Raw genomic sequence first — 18,312 nt, forward strand, 5'->3', positions numbered from 1 at the left:
AGTGGTATGGTAGTTATAGGTATAAATGATCATATATAGATATAGTGGTTATAGGTATAAATGATCATATATAGATATAGTGGTCTGGTGGTTATAGGTATAAATTATCATATATAGATATAGTGGTTATAGTTATAAATGATCATATATAGATATAGTGGTCTGGCGGTTATAGGTATAAATGATCATATATAGATATAGTGGTTATAGGTATAAATGCTTAGAACTCAGAAATGTAGTTTGTTTTACAACTGTCTTACTTTGTGAAAACATGAACGAGACATAATTATTCAGTGAAAGTCATGGAGCTTTTATTTATACACAGTTACTAATATGCAAAACAGTCCAGCGAACCGCCCTGGCGGCCCGAGCGTTAAGCGTTTCACATGCATCCAGACATGTCGTTGCGAGGCCGTGCCAGCCAGGCTGAACAGATCCCAGATCCTGTAAAGGTCCACACGACACCCGTGTTCAATTCGCTTTGGCTAAATTGAATGACCTTTTACTGTCATGTACAAAGCACAGGTATAGTACAATGAAAAATGGACATGCAGGCTCCCAAGAGTACAGTGCAAACAGGTAATCAAGTAATACGCCCTCTAGAGGTTGTCTCGTCAAAAAGCCTTGATGACTGGACCAGACCCCCAGACCACCAGTCACGCTGTGGTCTGGCCATAGTGGAAAAAAGCATGTACTGTAATCGGTGATAAGCCTCCACCCTCCATTGTGCAGCTGCTCTTAACGTAGCATTCTTTTAATAGAACTGCAAGAGCACCTCTCCAGCGGAATCTTCTGCCGAGTGCAATGACACCTGTCCACAGGTCTCCAGGACTGCCGAGATATGAAGGGGGGCGGAGCTAAAGTTCGAGTCTGCTAGCAGTTCATTTATGATCTAGCAGGTTCATTTATGAGCCCGTCTGTCGCCAGCGTCGCCAGCAGATAACACTCACTATGATGATGATGACGGCGATGGTTAGCAGGAGGAAGAACAGTCCAAGCAATGCTCCAACACTCCATTCTGAGAGGCAGAGACGGGATGAGAAAGAGAGATAGTGACAGGGGGGGGGGGGGGGGGAGAAAGAGAGAGACTAAGGGCTTGTCGTGGCAAAAGGCTTTTACACTGTACATCTACAATTGTGGAATATGCCCCCATTTGGATTACCAGTGTAACATAACAAACACTGTGGATGTATTGCGTAACCGAGACGCACCAATGAACTGCTTGAACGTGTGTTGATGTCTCTTGCACAGCTGTGTCCATAACATATTGGGCATAATGACATTATTAACTAATTGATACGTGATTGGCCACAGCTGTGGACAAATTACTGTCTCTGGAGGAGACCTGGGGATTGGCTGATGATCGGCCCCCAGGCGCCTCCCCCAGCTCTCTGCTAGTTTCCCATAGGTGCGTGATGAGATCATGGAGATACACCGGGGGGCTTTATAATGGAAGCCCACAGTCAAACATGGCAAACCATTCCGGATGAAAGACGTGAGAGCGCAGACTCCCTTCTGCGACGTTAGCTTCAGTTGCATCCTCCATCTTCTCCTCCACAGCAAGAGGCTACTGCTCTGGGGCTCCTCGACACACCACACCCCCAGTTATGGTTTTTCCTTTGTTTATTCATTATTATTTCTGTTGTGCATGCCACCATTGTGGGCTAATTAGCCCTGCTCAGCATCGGTTGGCAAGGGTACCTCCCACCAGGACCGGACTGGGGAAATAATTCATACCGGGAGATATAGCGCGAAATATAGCCCCAGTCAGGCCACTTTTTAAGCGGGGGTCTAGGGGTCCCCCACCAGGATTTTTTTTGTTACAAAGACTTAATTTCCTGCATTCTGGTGAATTTTAGTGCATGTGAATCACAAACTAATGAGCCAACAATTGCTTAGTACAATGTACTGTTATGGACCTCAAATAAAACTGTTGTGGCACTAGCAATGCTACTCTCTCCACCTTCAAAAAGAAAAAAGCAAGAGCACAACATATTTTTCTATTTACTATTATAATACAGTTAACCACTCTCTCCTGTAAGGGCCTTTCTTTTTCTTTGTTTTATCCCTCTCTCCTCCACCCTTTCTCTTTCTTCCACTGTCCATCTTGACATCAACGTTAATTGACTTTCGCTCTACTGTATCTCTCCCGAGTCCCTCACTACCTGGCTCATTGCCTGGCTGTTATTCTGCATCTGAGTGCCGTCTGCCATTCCATTCGCCGCCTCCGCTGTCAATCAGTTGTATCGCCTGGTCCCGCCTCCAGTCCACCAATCACAAGCGGCAGCACGGCTCCATTGTGTGTGTGTGATCCGCGTGAGAGAGAGTCAGATAGTTCTCCAACTCTGACGCAGACAGTGAAATCCTGGTTGTTCCCCACCCATCTAGGTTATCTAACTATCGCGCCGCGCCGCCGCCACAACTAGAAACAATGGCCTGGCAAAAAAATAAAAATAAAAAAATAATAATAATTTTTTATTTTTTTTTTTTATATAATTTTTCTTTTTTTAATCTGTGCAGGCCAGGCCACCGGGAAAACTCCCGGTGCTCCCGATGGCCAGTCCGGGCCTGCCTCCCACCCATGCTAATTACCCCTGCTCAGCATCGGTTGGCCAGGGTACCGCCGCCCCCATGCTAATTAGCCCTGCTCAGCATCGGTTGCCCAGGGTACCGCCCCCCCATGCTAATTAGCCCTGCTCAGCATCGGTTGGCCAGGGTACCGCCCCCCCCCATGCTAATTAGCCCTGCTCAGCATCGGTTGGCCAGGGTACCGCGCCCCATGCTAATTAGCCCTGCTCAGCATCGGCTGGCCAGGGTACCGCCCCGCCCCCCATGTTCCTCACTGCAAGACACTATTCAATTCACCTGATCCTCTACAACATGTGTCGGGGTGACTGGCTGTTCTCTCAGTGTAAACCATGATTATCTTTTTTTTTTTTATTGATCTTTTTCCCCCTCCTTTTTCCTCCGATTTTCTCCCATCCCAATGTTAGTCGTTATGCCAATTCCCAATCCCCTTCCTGGTCGCTGAGTCTGGCAGAGTGGAGGCTATCACGTGCTTCCTCCGACACACGTCTAGCCAATCAACCGCTTCTTTTCACCTGGCAGCGCGGACTCTCACTGAGAGGGTGTAACGTGTGGAAGGATCACACTACCCCCCTTAGATCCTCCTATCCGCGCTTAGCAGGCGCCCCGACCGAACTGTAGGAGTCGCTGTTTACAACGACCCGGACCCACCCCGCCAGCTTTCCAACCCTCTAATACAGCCAATTGTATTAGTGTGAACGGCCAGCCAAGCTGGTGACAACGCCGGAGCTGTGAGCTGGATTCGAACAGGCGAATCCAGCCGCTCCGGTGTTGGTGACGAACGCAATCTCTGCTACGCCACCTGACCGCCCGACCATGATTATCTTAAACATGTGACCAGTATGGTTATCTTAAAACATGTGACCAGTATGATTATCTTAAAACATGTCACCAGTATGGTTATCTTAAAACATGTGACCAGTATGATTACCTTAAAACATGTGACCAGTATGATTACCTTAAAACATGTGACCAGTATGGTTATCTTAAAACATGTGACCAGTATGATTACCTTAAAACATGTGACCAGTATGATTACCTTAAAACATGTGACCAGTATGGTTATCTTAAAACATGTGACCAGTATGATTACCTTAAAACATGTAACCAGGATGATTACCTTAAAACATGTGACCAGTATGATTACCTTAAAACATGTGACCAGTATGATTACCTTAAAACATGTGACCAGTATGATTACCTTAAAACATGTGACCAGTATGATTACCTTAAAACATGTGACCAGTATGGTTATCTTAAAACATGTGACCAGTATGATTACCTTAAAACATGTGTATGGTTATCTTAAAACATGTGACCAGTATGATTACCTTAAAACATGTGACCAGTTCCAAGGAAATCGATGGAGTGATTCAATATTATAAATGGTAGCATTTATCCAAAGTAAGAGTACATTTCCCTAGCCATTTATTTACATTTGGATCACTAATTGAGCCTTTAAATTGTAAATTGTACAATTATATTGCCATACAAAGGAAGGAAGACATTTTTACAAAGTCATGTATTATTGTCCCAATGTCCCATGATAGCCTCAACAACATCTCTACATATTACAGTTTGTGTAGAAAGATATTTTCCGCAGTTTCACACTGAGCCGTTACCGTCTGTTTTTTTCCCTTTGTATGGTATACTGATGGTATCATGTATCTATTTTAAATATCATGGTTTCTAGACATAATTACCTTGCAGTATAGTCCTGTTCCCTGCCGGCGTGCACTGCCACTGGCTCCAGGCTCCCAGCTGAGAGAGCGTGGGTCTGGTGGGGATGAACGCTCTCACGTTGACGCAGTAACTTTCTCCAGGCTCCAACTCACTGATCTCAGTCACGTTGGAGTTGCTGACGACCTCTTTCTGTAGGACAAAAAGAAAAGCGGTCAACTCGCCCATCCATCCATCACACACATCTAAAGTACCTGCTTTCTCCTGTTTCCTGTTTAGTTATGTATTGGATTAATCATATAATAATATTTGCTTTTGATAATCATGTTAATGTGTCTGTAGGAAAAGGAAATGCATGAACATTTTAAATTTTTAGGGAAAGTAATCATAATGTATAGTATTTATCAGTCACAGGAGTCTTCTGCTGAATATTCGGGATAAATAAAGTATTTCCATTTTATTCTATTCAATCATGTTGAATGGAGATCCAATTTGTGAATCACCAGCAAGTCACGTGGTTCTATAGGGATAACACTAAACACACAAGATGCAACACACAGGCACTACTTATGTTAAAAGGTCATCATCACACAGCAGTATGTTCATATGGACCCTATACTACAAACAATCTGGCACTGGTACTGATATTTTAGATATTCTATAGACGGGTTGCTTGTTTGCAAACCAGATCCTAAATGTGTTCAAGCCTATCAGCAACACCCACTGAATCATGTGACTGGGTTGCCCTCTACCTGGCTCTAGGCTGGTAAAGCTATGCCTCCTAAAATGTGAATCGGAAATACAGAAATACAGGCTTTCCGGTTTCCGGGCACCCCCTGATCCGTTTATAGTCCCCAGCGAAACAAACAACAAGCAGGTCTGTCAGCCTGTCGAGGGAGGCGATAACGAGGTTGTTTCTGGGGGGGATACATTTTCATGAGCACCGTGTCGTGATTTCAGGGGCGGGACTTCCTACCTGATTCCCACTTTCGGCCGTAGTGCTTTACCAGGCTTTATCTCTCGAGATAAAGCTGGGAACGAGGTTAACCTGGCTCTATGGAGAAACCAGGGCACTCCCCTGACTAAAAGTTGTTTCAAATTAAATCAGCTGGATGTCATTTAGCCAACTTTGGCCACGCCTCCCCTCTCACTGCAATGCAAAGCCAATGGGAGGTTAGAATCTCTTCCAGTGCTTTTCCCTAGGGTACTGATGTGTTTTAAACAGTCAGACGGATAAAGCAATGCTTTTATCCTCGGTCCTGTCACAGCGGTGAAGTAATTGCAAAGACGGACAATATAGGTGGATCTTCATGAGACAAGACTTCTTTTGAAATTTCATTCAGTTGAAAACACTCAAATAAGCTCTCGGTTTGCCCTCAAATCACACAGCTCACGTCTCAGATTCTAAACTCCCCTCGAGTTTGTATGAATTTTCTTCCATTTTCTGCAATGCGAGGGGAGATATGGCCAAAGTAGCATACGAGTAACATAAGCAGCTGATACAGAACCAAGCATTTCACCGTAAAGTACCTGTATTTTATTGTGATATTTAATAAACAAACTTGAAAACTTGAAACTCATGTGACCTGATCCAACGGGCCGACAGATCTCTAACTTTGTGCTCATCATCATAGTACTTCCTGAAGGCAAGTAAAATACACATTTAAATAAGTAAAGGATTCATCAAATGGATCACGTCTATACAGTCAGGTGTAGTAATCATTCTGAAAAGCAACACTTGTGCCTTTTTATGACAAGCAAATTAAAGATGGCCACGATGTAATCAATCGCAACAAAGCTGGGAGATGAACAGCCAATCGGCTACAAGGGTTTATACGCCTATTCTCAGTCCTTGCCCCACAATGGTGGAATGAACTACTGTACCCACCCCAGTTAGGACAGCCAAAACCCTAAAAATCTAACTCTAACTAACCTTACTGTCATGCACTTGTCCTAATAAACTAACCTACACTGTCGATGGATTACATCGGTCCCATTCTATTACCATATCTATTCACTCTTACCTGTTCCAAATAATCCTGGTGTATTATACATTAATCTCACCCACATTATAATAGAGAAAAGTGAGTAACTGTGGAATAATAGAATGATTCCCCAACTCTCTCATGTAAAGACATTCCCCTCCCCTGTATCTATCCTGTGTCCCCCCCCTCCCCCATTTGACCTATCAAATGGGACCACCCCCCACCCCCCATTTTAACTATATAGGGCTCCTCCCGAGAACAATCATGGTCTTTTTACCTGGGTCATTTCAGTTGATCACCTGGGGAGAGCCCCTCAGCCATTCTCTCTATGTACTATATATATTTCTATCTGTTTGGTTAATAAACCTTGTTATTATCCAAACCTCGGTTGACTGAGAACATTCTTCTTCAGGATATCCACGAATATCCCACACATGCAACACTTTGATGAACATTGTTACTCAGCTGATAGAGTTGTACCCTTCCTGATGACTTGTCGTACAGAACTTGTAAGTCGCTTTGGATAAAAGAGTCAGCTAAATGACTAAATGTAAATGTTATATGTCCGTCACAATCTGGGTAAAAAAAAACTGTTCATACTAAAAAAACAGTTTCAGACAATTAATTTGCTGTAATGTGATGTGATGTTCTGCAAAAGCCAATATTGTCCAAACTTAAAAAAAAAAAATTGTTCTCGATTGTCTACAGGTGTTTAGTGTGAACTAGGGCTGACCCCTATTAGTTGATTAGTCGACTATCGGTCGAAAGGAGCCGTAGTCGACTGGCCAACCTCTTAAAATAAATGCTAACTGCCTACGAAAACAGGCACAGAGGCACTGAAAGAGGATTTCACCCATCTAATGAACACACTAGACTAGACAAATATCAAGATGTATCCATCAGTGGACCAATTGCATGCTTTTGCAGAGGACAAGAAGCCTTCAGTCGACTCCTTCAGACATTAAGCACCCCCCACAGCCCAAATGGAATGATAAAAAAATAAAAATAATAATAATATTAAAGGGGAACTATTTGACTATTTCTTTCACTATTTGGGCACTTTTACACAATTCCTGTGAGTCTATGGAACACCTCTGTAATTTTAAATTTTTTTTATTCATTGTTTTGTATTTCTAATCAAGTACTCAAAAACAGCATTTTTCTACCTCAAGATCTTAAGTCGTTTTGAGGCTAAGCTCCAACCACGGTGTGGCCTGGTGCCAACTGCCACATCAACTGCCACATTATTATGCAGCTGAGAAATCTCTGACATCACAGATATGCACATTTTCAGATGACTCAATTCAGTGAGGGTGAATATTGTGAGAGGAGAATTGGAAGAATGCGCCAATATGAGAATTAGAGACATAGATCCTATTAATATAAGTCCATATAGCTAGGAAACAATGCTAAACACTGAAAAAGGCCATTTATAAGATAGTTCCCCTTTAAAACTTAAAAAAAAATATATTATACTTTTTTTTTGTCGACCAATAGTCGACTAACGGCAAGATTTGGCCAATCATAGTCGACCATCCAAATCCTTAGTCGGGGACAGCCCTAGTGTGAACACACTTGAAATGACCAAAGATGACATTGCGGGATGCTGTACGACGACTGCAAACCCGTTAAAGCTGTGAGACGCTATTGCCGTTTGTTCCGGTAAGCTGTACCTTCCTAGTCCTCCCGAGTTTGTAGTAGCTGATCTTGTACTTGAGGTCTTTCTGGAGGACGTCTCGGACGCTGAGGGGCCTCCCTGGTCTCTCCGGAGGGGTTTTAGGGTTGGTGTGAGTTGTAAGGGCGTAGAGCGGTGTCAGAGGGTCAGTGATGTGGACAGTCACTCTGTTGTCTTCTCCGGTCGCTACTTTGAAGGTAACGGCACTGATGTTACCTAGAACACACGTACAGAAAGTAGTACCAGTTTACTAGAGCCGTTAGGTTCATGCGAGGGCTGTCCTCAACCAAACAAAGTGTCCACTAATAGTCACGCGACTTTGTCCGGCAGCTAAGGATCATTCTGACATTGTTCGTAAATGGTGCACTTATATAGCAGCTTTTATCCAACGCGCTTTACAATTTGTTCCTCACATTTTTACCCATTCCCTCACACACTCACACACCGACGGTGGAGGCGACCATGCAAGGTGCCAACCTGCTCATCGGGAGCAGTTAGGGGTTAAGTGTCTTGCTCAAGGACACTTCGACACGCTGCCCGGGAGGAGCGGGAATCGGATACCTCCGGATTACCAGACGACTGCTCTACCTCCCGAGCCACTGTGTCCCCTGTTCGTCAAATAGCATCAAACCTACACTATTTTTTTTTATCCTCTTTTTCTCCGCCTGATTTTTCTATTTTTCTCCCCATCCCAATTTAGTCGTTATGCCAATTCCCCCCCTCCCCTACCTGGTTGTTGTGCGCATGTTCCCCCTACTGGTCGGTACAAGGGAACCCTGAAGTCTACCACATGCTTCCTCCGACACATGTGGAGACAGCCAGTGGCTCTCTTCTCACCTGGCAGCGAGGACTCTCATTGGTGAAGCATAACGCGTGGGAGGTAACGCTGCCTTCACCATTTCCTGCCTTTCGCTGAGCAGGCGCCCAGACCTGACCTGTAGGCGTCGCTGTCCACAACGCCAGATTACCACCCTTGACTTCCCTCCCGCTAACTCAGCCAAACGAGTTAGTATGACGATCGGCCCAAGCCGCAGGGCAATGCTGACTCCGGGAGTCGAGACCGCAGCCTCTCAAACATACACTCTTGAGTGCATAGTAGTATAGACATATTAGCATGATAGGTAGTAGTACAAGTATACTAGCATAGTAGTAAGGTACATACATACTAGTAAAAGGATAGTAAGAAGTAGGTTAGAAAGAATAAAGAAAGAATACATTTGATCATCATCAATATATTATAGATGATAAAGAATTTGAGATTAAAGCGTGGTCCCTATGGCTGGGGGTAAATAAAACTATATACAGAATATATAAAACTATGTATGTCTGTACAAGCTGACCGAGGCTCACTGACATTTACGCCACAGTGCACACAAAGTAGATGTCAGTGAGCTTCAGTTAGCTTGTACAGACAGGAGCTCGACCCCATTGACTTTGCATTGGCTTGTGGCTAACTATCCAGAGCTAGCATGAGGAACATGGATTGTGCTGAGAAAGGACTCTACTGATCAACATCTTCATCATTAGTAAGCAAGACACAGGTCTAGGGTTTCCGAAAAGGTCAATATAAATATTTTTCCAACATCCTTCAAGGAGACGGGATCCTTCTCTAATCTCCCTGCCTGCATGAAAGCACTTTGTGACACATCTCACTGTGAATGCACATTTTGACAATAATACCGTATTGGTCATAATATTAAGACGATCTGTTGTTGTGAATGTATGAGAACATTTAGAAGTCTAGACCCCCAAAATAAGACGGGGACCTTTTTCAGATCTTTTTCACTGCTTATATTCGCCACAATACGATAACAATACAGTAAATCTAGAGGTCAGAGTGTGTGTGTGTTCTTACTCTCTCTGTAGGGGTTAAATATCGGGGACAGAGTGTGAGGTAACTCCTCCAGGTCAAAGGTCATCGCATTGAAGGCTTCTGATTGGATATCGGCAGAGTAGTTCCTGTTGAATGGGAATAGAGCAAGATAATCTCCCCAGATTCACTCTTCAGGAAGGAGATTTTCTTCAACATCCAGACATATACTTCATTGATCCCCACGGAAAAGGAGACCAGTACAGTCTCAAAAAGTTTCAAAATGTCAAACTTGTCATCCCTACTGCTTGGGCCCTGTTCCTCGTACCTGGCTAACTGAGTTAGCCGGATAGTTTTCAGGATAACTTGACTTAAGCTAGACCTTTCGGTTCCCCGACGTGCGATTGTCTAAATCACTATGGTAATAGATCAGAAAGTTTGAACCTGGTCCAGCGCAGGGTTTAGTTCAGTTAGCTCGATAAACTGGCTACGCCCTCGCAAAGAAATGCCAGCTCTCTTCTGAATTATGTTTTTGTGCTTCGTTTTTCTAAAGGGGGCTTTTGAAATGTAAAATAATAGACCTAAAATGCTGATAATAAATCATATTCAGCCTATGGATTTACTTTGTCCTAAATAATGCACGTCATAGTTATACGGATAGGGCGCTCACGAGGCATTTGGCTCTGATGCGTTTAATATTCTCCGCTGTTGATGTATTTGCTTAACGGAGTGCCCGGATTGTGTTTCATTCAAGCATAAATTGAAGCGTCTTATACGTGGATTGTGGATGTGAATTACGACGAATCTGAATATGTGGATTGTTGAATTGTATCACTGTCACTCACACGTTATTGTGATATTGTAACTGGGATTAAAATGTCTGAGGAGGAGATGCGCTGTTTGACGGATTTGATGACGTGGACGTGACTTGAGAAAATGAATAAGCAATTGCAAGCTTTTGACGTTTTGATGAATGAATTTGAGAAAATGCATTTATCTGTTCAAGCACTGTTATCTGATGATGAACAAGAGGGTGATTAACATGACTGGTGTCACTGGTATAAACCAACGGTTAATCAATTCAATGCATGTATGGATGATGTCTGAAACAGATTAAAACCTGATTAATAGTAAAACTGTATAGCCTCCAACTCCCTCTCTGACACGTTATTTCGGGGGTCGCGCCTTGAAAACTTTGGGAACCATGTATTTATATAGTACATGATACCTAAGCACATACAGTACAGATATCCTCATAAGTATCTATTAATTCGTATCAATTAGATACTCTTTGGGCTTGTTTTTATCTACTTATTCTGAAAGAATTGAACTAATTATTTTCGCTAGCAAGATCTCATTCAATTATTCATTCCATTAAGCCTACTGCCAGCAGGCACATTTAAAGAAATATAATCTGATTGATTGGGGTAATGAGGGACTTAAAATTAGCCTATAGATTATGCATTTAACTTGTCGGCGAGGCTATTGAGCCGTACTGTATTGTACCCATTCTGCAATCGGTTAATAAAGTTTTCAATCAATTAATCAATCAATGCCGTTAGAAAATCAGGATTTCTGCTATCGACACCTGCTGTCTTTTCAGGTGAGGCGGCCGCGCGCAATTATCCTGAGTATCAAGTCTGGTTCGAATTAACGAGACTGAATCAGCGTTCGAGGAACAGTGAAAGCCTGGATTCAAACATCGGGTTAATTGAATCTGGATAATGGAACTTTTGATCGACTTAGTTGAACCAGGTACGGGGAATAGGGCCCAGGTGACATTAGCAAGTAAACAAATATGAGTCACTCTCTCTTACTGTTTTTCAAATTTTACGGAGGAATGACCTGTAGCCATGCCAAAGGAGTTATGCAGCAAGGCAATAATCCTAAATATTCAAGCAGAAATACATAATAGTGGTTAAATGAGAAGACATGTAGCATTATGGATGGTCTGAGATGACACTGGGGCCTTTGGGACACTTTGAAATACTGTAGACGTTGTAGTGAGTTCTTCATGCAAGGAATCCTTAAAAAGTGAATTGAGGGAGTTCCATGATGAAAACTAACCAAAAGCCAGCAAAGCACCTGCAAGAGACTAGTATTCAACTCTAGGAAAGGTCTGGGAAAGGTTCAGTTGACCCAAGGGTTCACATACTTGTGCACACAAGGATATTTCATGTTGTATTTAGTAAATAATCCAAATATATTCAATCCATCCGTGTTTTCCTTCAATCATGACATGCTTTATCAGAAGATATGAAAGATGAAGATATGAAAAACTTTATTAATTTACTGTCATTTACAGTGTTTGTGTATTGCTTTTATTCATTTTCGGACATCACAATGACTATAAATTTAAAACGCAATTGTTTTTTTTTAATCTACTTTTTCTCCCATTTTCAATTTTTCTCCCATCCCAATTTCGTATTGTTCAATTCTACCCTTCCCTGTCTCAAACGCTGTTAGGCCATGCCTCCCACAGGTCGGCTGCAATGTGGACCAAGCCTTGCATCACGTGTCCCCTCCGGTACACAAGGAGGCAGCTGTCGCATCTTTTCACCTGAACAGCGCGATCTCTCAGCGGCGAGGGTCTGCGTGGGAGGGACACGCCGCCCTCGTTGCTTCCTGATTCTGCTGCGCAGGCGCACCAACCGACCTGTGGGAGTCGCTGTCCCCATGTCCGATCCCCACCCATCAGCTTCCCACCCCCTAATACTGCCAATTGTATTAGTATGAACGACCAGCCAAGCTGATAGCAACGCCGAGAGCTGGGCTCGAACCCAGCATCCCCTGCATTAGTGGCGAGCGCCTTGCCCACTGCGCCACTTAGCCGCCCTGTAAAACGCAATTGTTAATGATATTATTATTATAATTATTTAATTCCGAGGATGTCTGTAGAATAAAAGTTATTATAGCAATCCACAGGCGTGCGCCAGTCTTTCAGGGACATAATGGTTCACTGAATCCATTGATGAATTGATTAAAAGAGAGGGGAGGAGGGGAGAAACTGCCCGATTAAGTTGCTCCATTTAGTGGATAGGACAAAAACAGAATCAGAATTCATATATTTAACATTTTAAGAACTCTCCAACCTGTCCATGGGTATGAGGTGGTTGGTGAGGTCACACTCTGTCTCTGAGGCATGGAAGCAGTCTGGAGACAACATCCAGTCCTCTCCTATCCTGGAATGGAACATCAAACAGGAACACAACATCAGTCTAGAATACAACACAACATCAGTATATTACGGCATTTGTAGTGTTAGCTACCTAGCATACATGATAGTAGAGAGCCACGATGCAAAAGTATTTAATTTTTTCCAAATATAACAACGTTGGACAAGAGTCTTCCTCAGGGTATGAAAGGCAGGACAAACACATCCATTAATACAGAGGGGTGGGGCCTAGCACAGGTGAGCTCCATCTGGGAGGGGAGGCAGGTAACCCAAATTGTGGGTGGGTAATTGGTACAACATTAGAAAAAAAAACACAATATGGGATCTCTCTATCTCTCCCTCTCTCCCTCTCCCTCCTAGTGTGTGTACTCACAGTGAATAGTACACAGTATAGCTGTAGTTCTCTGGTCTGGGCTCCCAGGTGAGGGCGGTTTTAAAGTTGAAGGAGAGCCAGCGAACATTCTTGGCTCTATGCACAGACTCTTCACCTAGGATTTCACAATAATAGCACATAAGGAAAAATATATTAAATATACATATAAAAAATACAAAATAAAAGGTAAGGAATACAAAAACAATAATAAAAACACTAACTCGAGAACTTAACAGATGACTACTAAAATTCCCGTCTACAGAATATTAGCAATGTATGGATAATACATCAGTTTATGAATTCAGTATTGCAGTAGTTTACTAAGTCAACATCTTGTATACATTCTTGTTGAGAAAATGGCCCCACCACAAAGATATTAAGAATAGAGATGTTTTCCGAGCTTTTGTGTCTGGAAACGGTTAGTAAACCTCGGAAACGAAGGGAGTAAAACTTCAGAAGGTTCCAGAAACAGATCAGACTTTTCTGATGTATATGTATACATTTTATATACTAGTGTACTGGATGTCATCAAGACACTGATTAGTTAAGTATCCCGCATTTCAATGACGTCATGCCTAAAATGTTCCGATTCTGATGTAATTCTGATTCTGTCCTATATACACTATCCGTTCACTAATGCTTTGCAAGTTGCCCAGTCTACACACCAGAGCATGCATATATGCACTGCTGGCTAGAGCTGTGTTGTCTAGTTTACACACCAGAGCACGCATAAGAACTGCTGGCTAGAGCTGTGTCGTCTAGTGTACACACCAGAGCATGCATATGCACTGCTGGCTAGAGCTGTGTTGTCGGTGCACAGACTTCCAGCATTCCAGACCTCTTTGTCATCATCTCTAATAGATATGGTGCTTGGCCATCTCATGACACATTTGCAATTGAATCAACACATTAGTCCCGGTCCCATTTCAATAAAGGAAATGCATTCCAGACCCCCTTTTAATCATTTCTAATACGAGGTTGCTTGATATAATTATTAAAATGTCCAATCTAAGGAATTTCGTTTGCTCATAACAGCCTGCTGCTGAAGAAAAGTACAGGGACAAGCAAGTATGTTTCCATGATTTTATTGAAAGTCATAACAACACAAACTGCCTATAATACTACTGAATCGTACAAATACCTGGGAACTGTGTTTGATTGTAAACTGAAGTTCAACTTAAATACAGAGTCCATTGTCAAAAAAGGTCAGAGCTGAACTCTTTTAATGTTAGTGCGAAGATCCTGAGCACTTTTTATAGTTATTTTATTGAAAGCCTCTAAACTTTTTCTTTTATCTGCTGGTTCAGTGGCCTATCTATTAAAGATAGGAACAGCCTACAGTATATTGTGAAAGTGTGCTCCAAAATAATTGGAGTAAAACAGAGAGACCTATGTTCTCTCTGGACCGACCAGGTGGTCAAGAAGGGGACGAGCATCACAAATCAACCTCTCCACACTCTGTCTCAGCGGTTTTCGCTGTTGCCTTCTGGCCGCCGTTATGACGTTCCACCAAGTAGGACCAACCGTTACGCCAAATCTTTTGTACCCTCGGCTATCAGACCTTTAAACACAGACAGTAGTCATTTTAAGTAGCCTTTTACACTTAGTTGTCTGTTTTTACTTTTACTGGATTGTGTATTGCATGGAATGTTGTTGTTGCCGTGCTGTCATTGAGATGTTTTAGTTTTTTGTTGTTTTTGTTACTCGTGAAGCTACAAATATGATTGCCCCACGCGGGATCAATAAAGTTGTCTGAATCTGAATCTGATTCTCGAGCTGTGTCTTTTCTTTTCTATGAGTCATCTATGGGAAACTGGGCGCCAAGCGGATGAAGCTGCATTCTAGGGTTTGGCCAGCAGGGGGCGCAGCGTGCTGGCTGAAACCACTGCATGGAGTCTGACTGTCCCTCACTGTTTGTCTGTTTGTGATTAACGGAAGTTTTCATGTGATTGGTGCTGCTGCCATCCCGTCACCTACACAGAATGTGGTCCATGTGGTCTTATATAATTATAATTTTTTTGTTTAAATATACGTTTTCTGCCAGTACTTTCAAAGACAGTTAATTGTATATGGCAGGAGCTGATCCTCGAGATCTTTATCTCATAATAACAACATATTTTCTTATGATAACAATAGCCTGGCTCATAATTACAAGTGTGGGATATATATATATATATATATATATATATTTTTTTTTTTTTTTTAATCAGCATTCATGTAAAAATAAACAATTTATGAATTATAACAGTGTCAACAGGTAGACAGATTTCTCCACTAGAGGTACAGCATTAAGCCCACAGTAGGGGGTACAGCATTAAGCCCACAGTAGGAGGTACAGCATTAAGCCCACAGTAGGGGGTACAGCATTAAGCCCACAGTAGGAGGTACAGCATTAAGCCCACAGTAGGAGAGATACAGCATTAAGCCCACAGTAGGAGGTACAGCAATAAGCCCACAGTAGGAGAGGTACAGCATTAAGCCCACAGTAGGAGGTACAGCAATAAGCCCACAGTAGGAGAGGTACAGCATTAAGCCCACAGTAGGAGGTACAGCAATAAGCCCACAGTAGGAGAGGTACAGCATTAAGCCCACAGTAGGAGAGATACAGCATTAAGCCCACAGTAGGAGGTACAGCAATAAGCCCACAGTAGGAGGTACAGCATTAAGCCCACAGTAGGGGGTACAGCAATAAGCCCACAGTAGGAGGTACAGCATTAAGCCCACAGTAGGGGGTACAGCATTAAGCCCACAGTAGGAGGTACAGCAATAAGCCCACAGTAGGAGGTACAGCATTAAGCCCACAGTAGGGGGTACAGCAATAAGCCCACAGTAGGAGGTACAGCATTAAGCCCACAGTAGGGGGTACAGCATTAAGCCCACAGTAGGAGGTACAGCATTAAGCCCACAGTAGGGGGTACAGCATTAAGCCCACAGTAGGAGAGGTACAGCATTAAGCCCACAGTAGGAGAGGTACAGCATTAAGCCCACAGTAGGAGGTACAGCATTAAGCCCACAGTAGGAGGTACAGCATTAAGCCCACAGTAGGGGGTACAGCATTAAACCCACAGTAGGAGAGGTACAGCATTAAGCCCACAGTAGGGGGTACAGCATTAAGCCCACAGTAGGGGGTACAACATTAAGCCCACAGTAGGAGGTACAGCAATAAGCCCACAGTAGGAGAGGTACAGCATTAAGCCCACAGTAGGGGGTACAGCATTAAGCCCACAGTAGGGGGTACAGCATTAAGCCCACAGTAGGAGGTACAGCATTAAGCCCACAGTAGGAGGTACAGCATTAAGCCCACAGTAGGGGGTACAGCATTAAGCCCACAGTAGGAGGTACAGCATTAAGCCCACAGTAGGGGGTACAGCAATAAGCCCACAGTAGGAGAGGTACAGCATTAAGCCCACAGTAGGGGGTACAGCATTAAGCCCACAGTAGGGGGTACAGCATTAAGCCCACAGTAGGAGGTACAGCATTAAGCCCACAGTAGGAGGTACAGCATTAAGCCCACAGTAGGGGGTACAGCATTAAGCCCACAGTAGGAGAGGTACAGCATTAAGCCCACAGTAGGAGGTACAGCATTAAGCCCACAGTAGGAGGTACAGCATTAAGCCCACAGTAGGGGGTACAGCATTAAACCCACAGTAGGGGGTACAGCATTAAGCCCACAGTAGGGGGTACAGCATTAAGCCCACAGTAGGGGGTACAGCATTAAGCCCACAGTAGGAGGTACAGCATTAAGCCCACAGTAGGAGGTACAGCATTAAGCCCACAGTAGGAGGTACAGCATTAAGCCCACAGTAGGGGGTACAGCATTAAGCCCACAGTAGGAGAGATACAGCATTAAGCCCACAGTAGGAGAGGTACAGCATTAAGCCCACAGTAGGGGGTACAGCATTAAACCCACAGTAGGGGGTACAGCATTAAACCCACAGTAGGGGGTACAGCATTAAACCCACAGTAGGAGGTACAGCATTAAGCCCACAGTAGGAGGTACAGCATTAAGCCCACAGTAGGAGAGGTACAGCATTAAGCCCACAGTAGGAGGTACAGCATTAAGCCCACAGTAGGAGGTACAGCATTAAGCCCACAGTAGGGGGTACAGCATTAAACCCACAGTAGGAGAGGTACAGCATTAAACCCACAGTAGGAGAGATACAGCATTAAGCCCACAGTAGGAGGTACAGCATTAAACCCACAGTAGGAGGTACAGCATTAAGCCCACAGTAAAAGGGGTACAGAATTAAGCTCACAGTAGGAGGTACAGCATTAAGCCCACAGTAAAAGGGGTACAGCATTAAGCCCACAGTAAAAGGGGTACAGAATTAAGCTCACAGTAGGAGAGGTACAGCATTATGCCCACAGTAGGGGGTACAGCACATGTATAAATATATTTATGTTCTTGTGTACAAATGTTATGTTCTTGTTCTATACACATAACGTTTATTATTGTGTAGTGATGCTCCATGGAGTGTATGAGAAGGACATGGGACATCTATTTTCTTGCTGACAAGCTTGGCGGTTCTTTAAAAATGACAATGACAATAAAAACACAACACAATGAGAAGTCTAGTAGTAATGTGACTGTAACCTACCTGCTGCTGTGAACACTATGGTCGACAGAAACACTCCCAGACAAACTCCGTTGTTTGGGAAAAACATCTCACTGCAGGCTTATTTCCTCAAGTCAAAGTTGAACACCGTTAGAATCAGGAGTTTACATTCACAGATTTTACTGAAGCGAAGACACTCCCTCCTCCTCTGCCTCCTCCTCCTCCTCTTCTTCTCTGGGTTTAATGGCGCAAACAATTTAAGGAGCATACCGCCACCATACTTAGCAGGGTGTAATTACATATAGTTTAGTTGAGTTTATTATGGATTATTTTATGTACTAAGCAGATATCTGAGAAAGTGATTAAGTCGTCTAAGCTCAACATTGTATACTTATCAAGTAGTTCACCCCGCACCAAACCCTGGAAGCACATCACCCCCACCCTCATACACCTTCACTGGCTTCCCATAAAA

The 18,312-nt window shown here is 43.3% G+C and overlaps 1 protein-coding gene across 1 annotated transcript; it reads right to left on the reverse strand.

Moving 5' to 3' along the window:
• Nucleotides 1-300: 300 nt before the first annotated feature.
• On the reverse strand, nt 301-18,001 carry LOC311245799 (tissue factor-like). Its single transcript, XM_084335787.1, has 7 exons — nt 17,883-18,001; nt 13,285-13,399; nt 12,829-12,918; nt 9,782-9,885; nt 7,925-8,142; nt 4,290-4,458; nt 301-1,018 (listed from the first exon to the last, which is right to left on the reverse strand). The coding sequence occupies exons 1-7, from the start codon at nt 17,947-17,949 to the stop codon at nt 906-908; spliced, it is 876 nt and encodes a 291-aa protein (XP_084191913.1). The 5' UTR covers nt 17,950-18,001; the 3' UTR covers nt 301-905.
• Between the last annotated feature and the right edge of the window lie 311 nt (nt 18,002-18,312).

Source organism: Notolepis coatsorum (assembly GCF_963971535.1).
Source record: "Notolepis coatsorum genome assembly, chromosome: 19".
Taxonomy (NCBI): Eukaryota; Metazoa; Chordata; class Actinopteri; order Aulopiformes; family Paralepididae; genus Notolepis; species Notolepis coatsorum.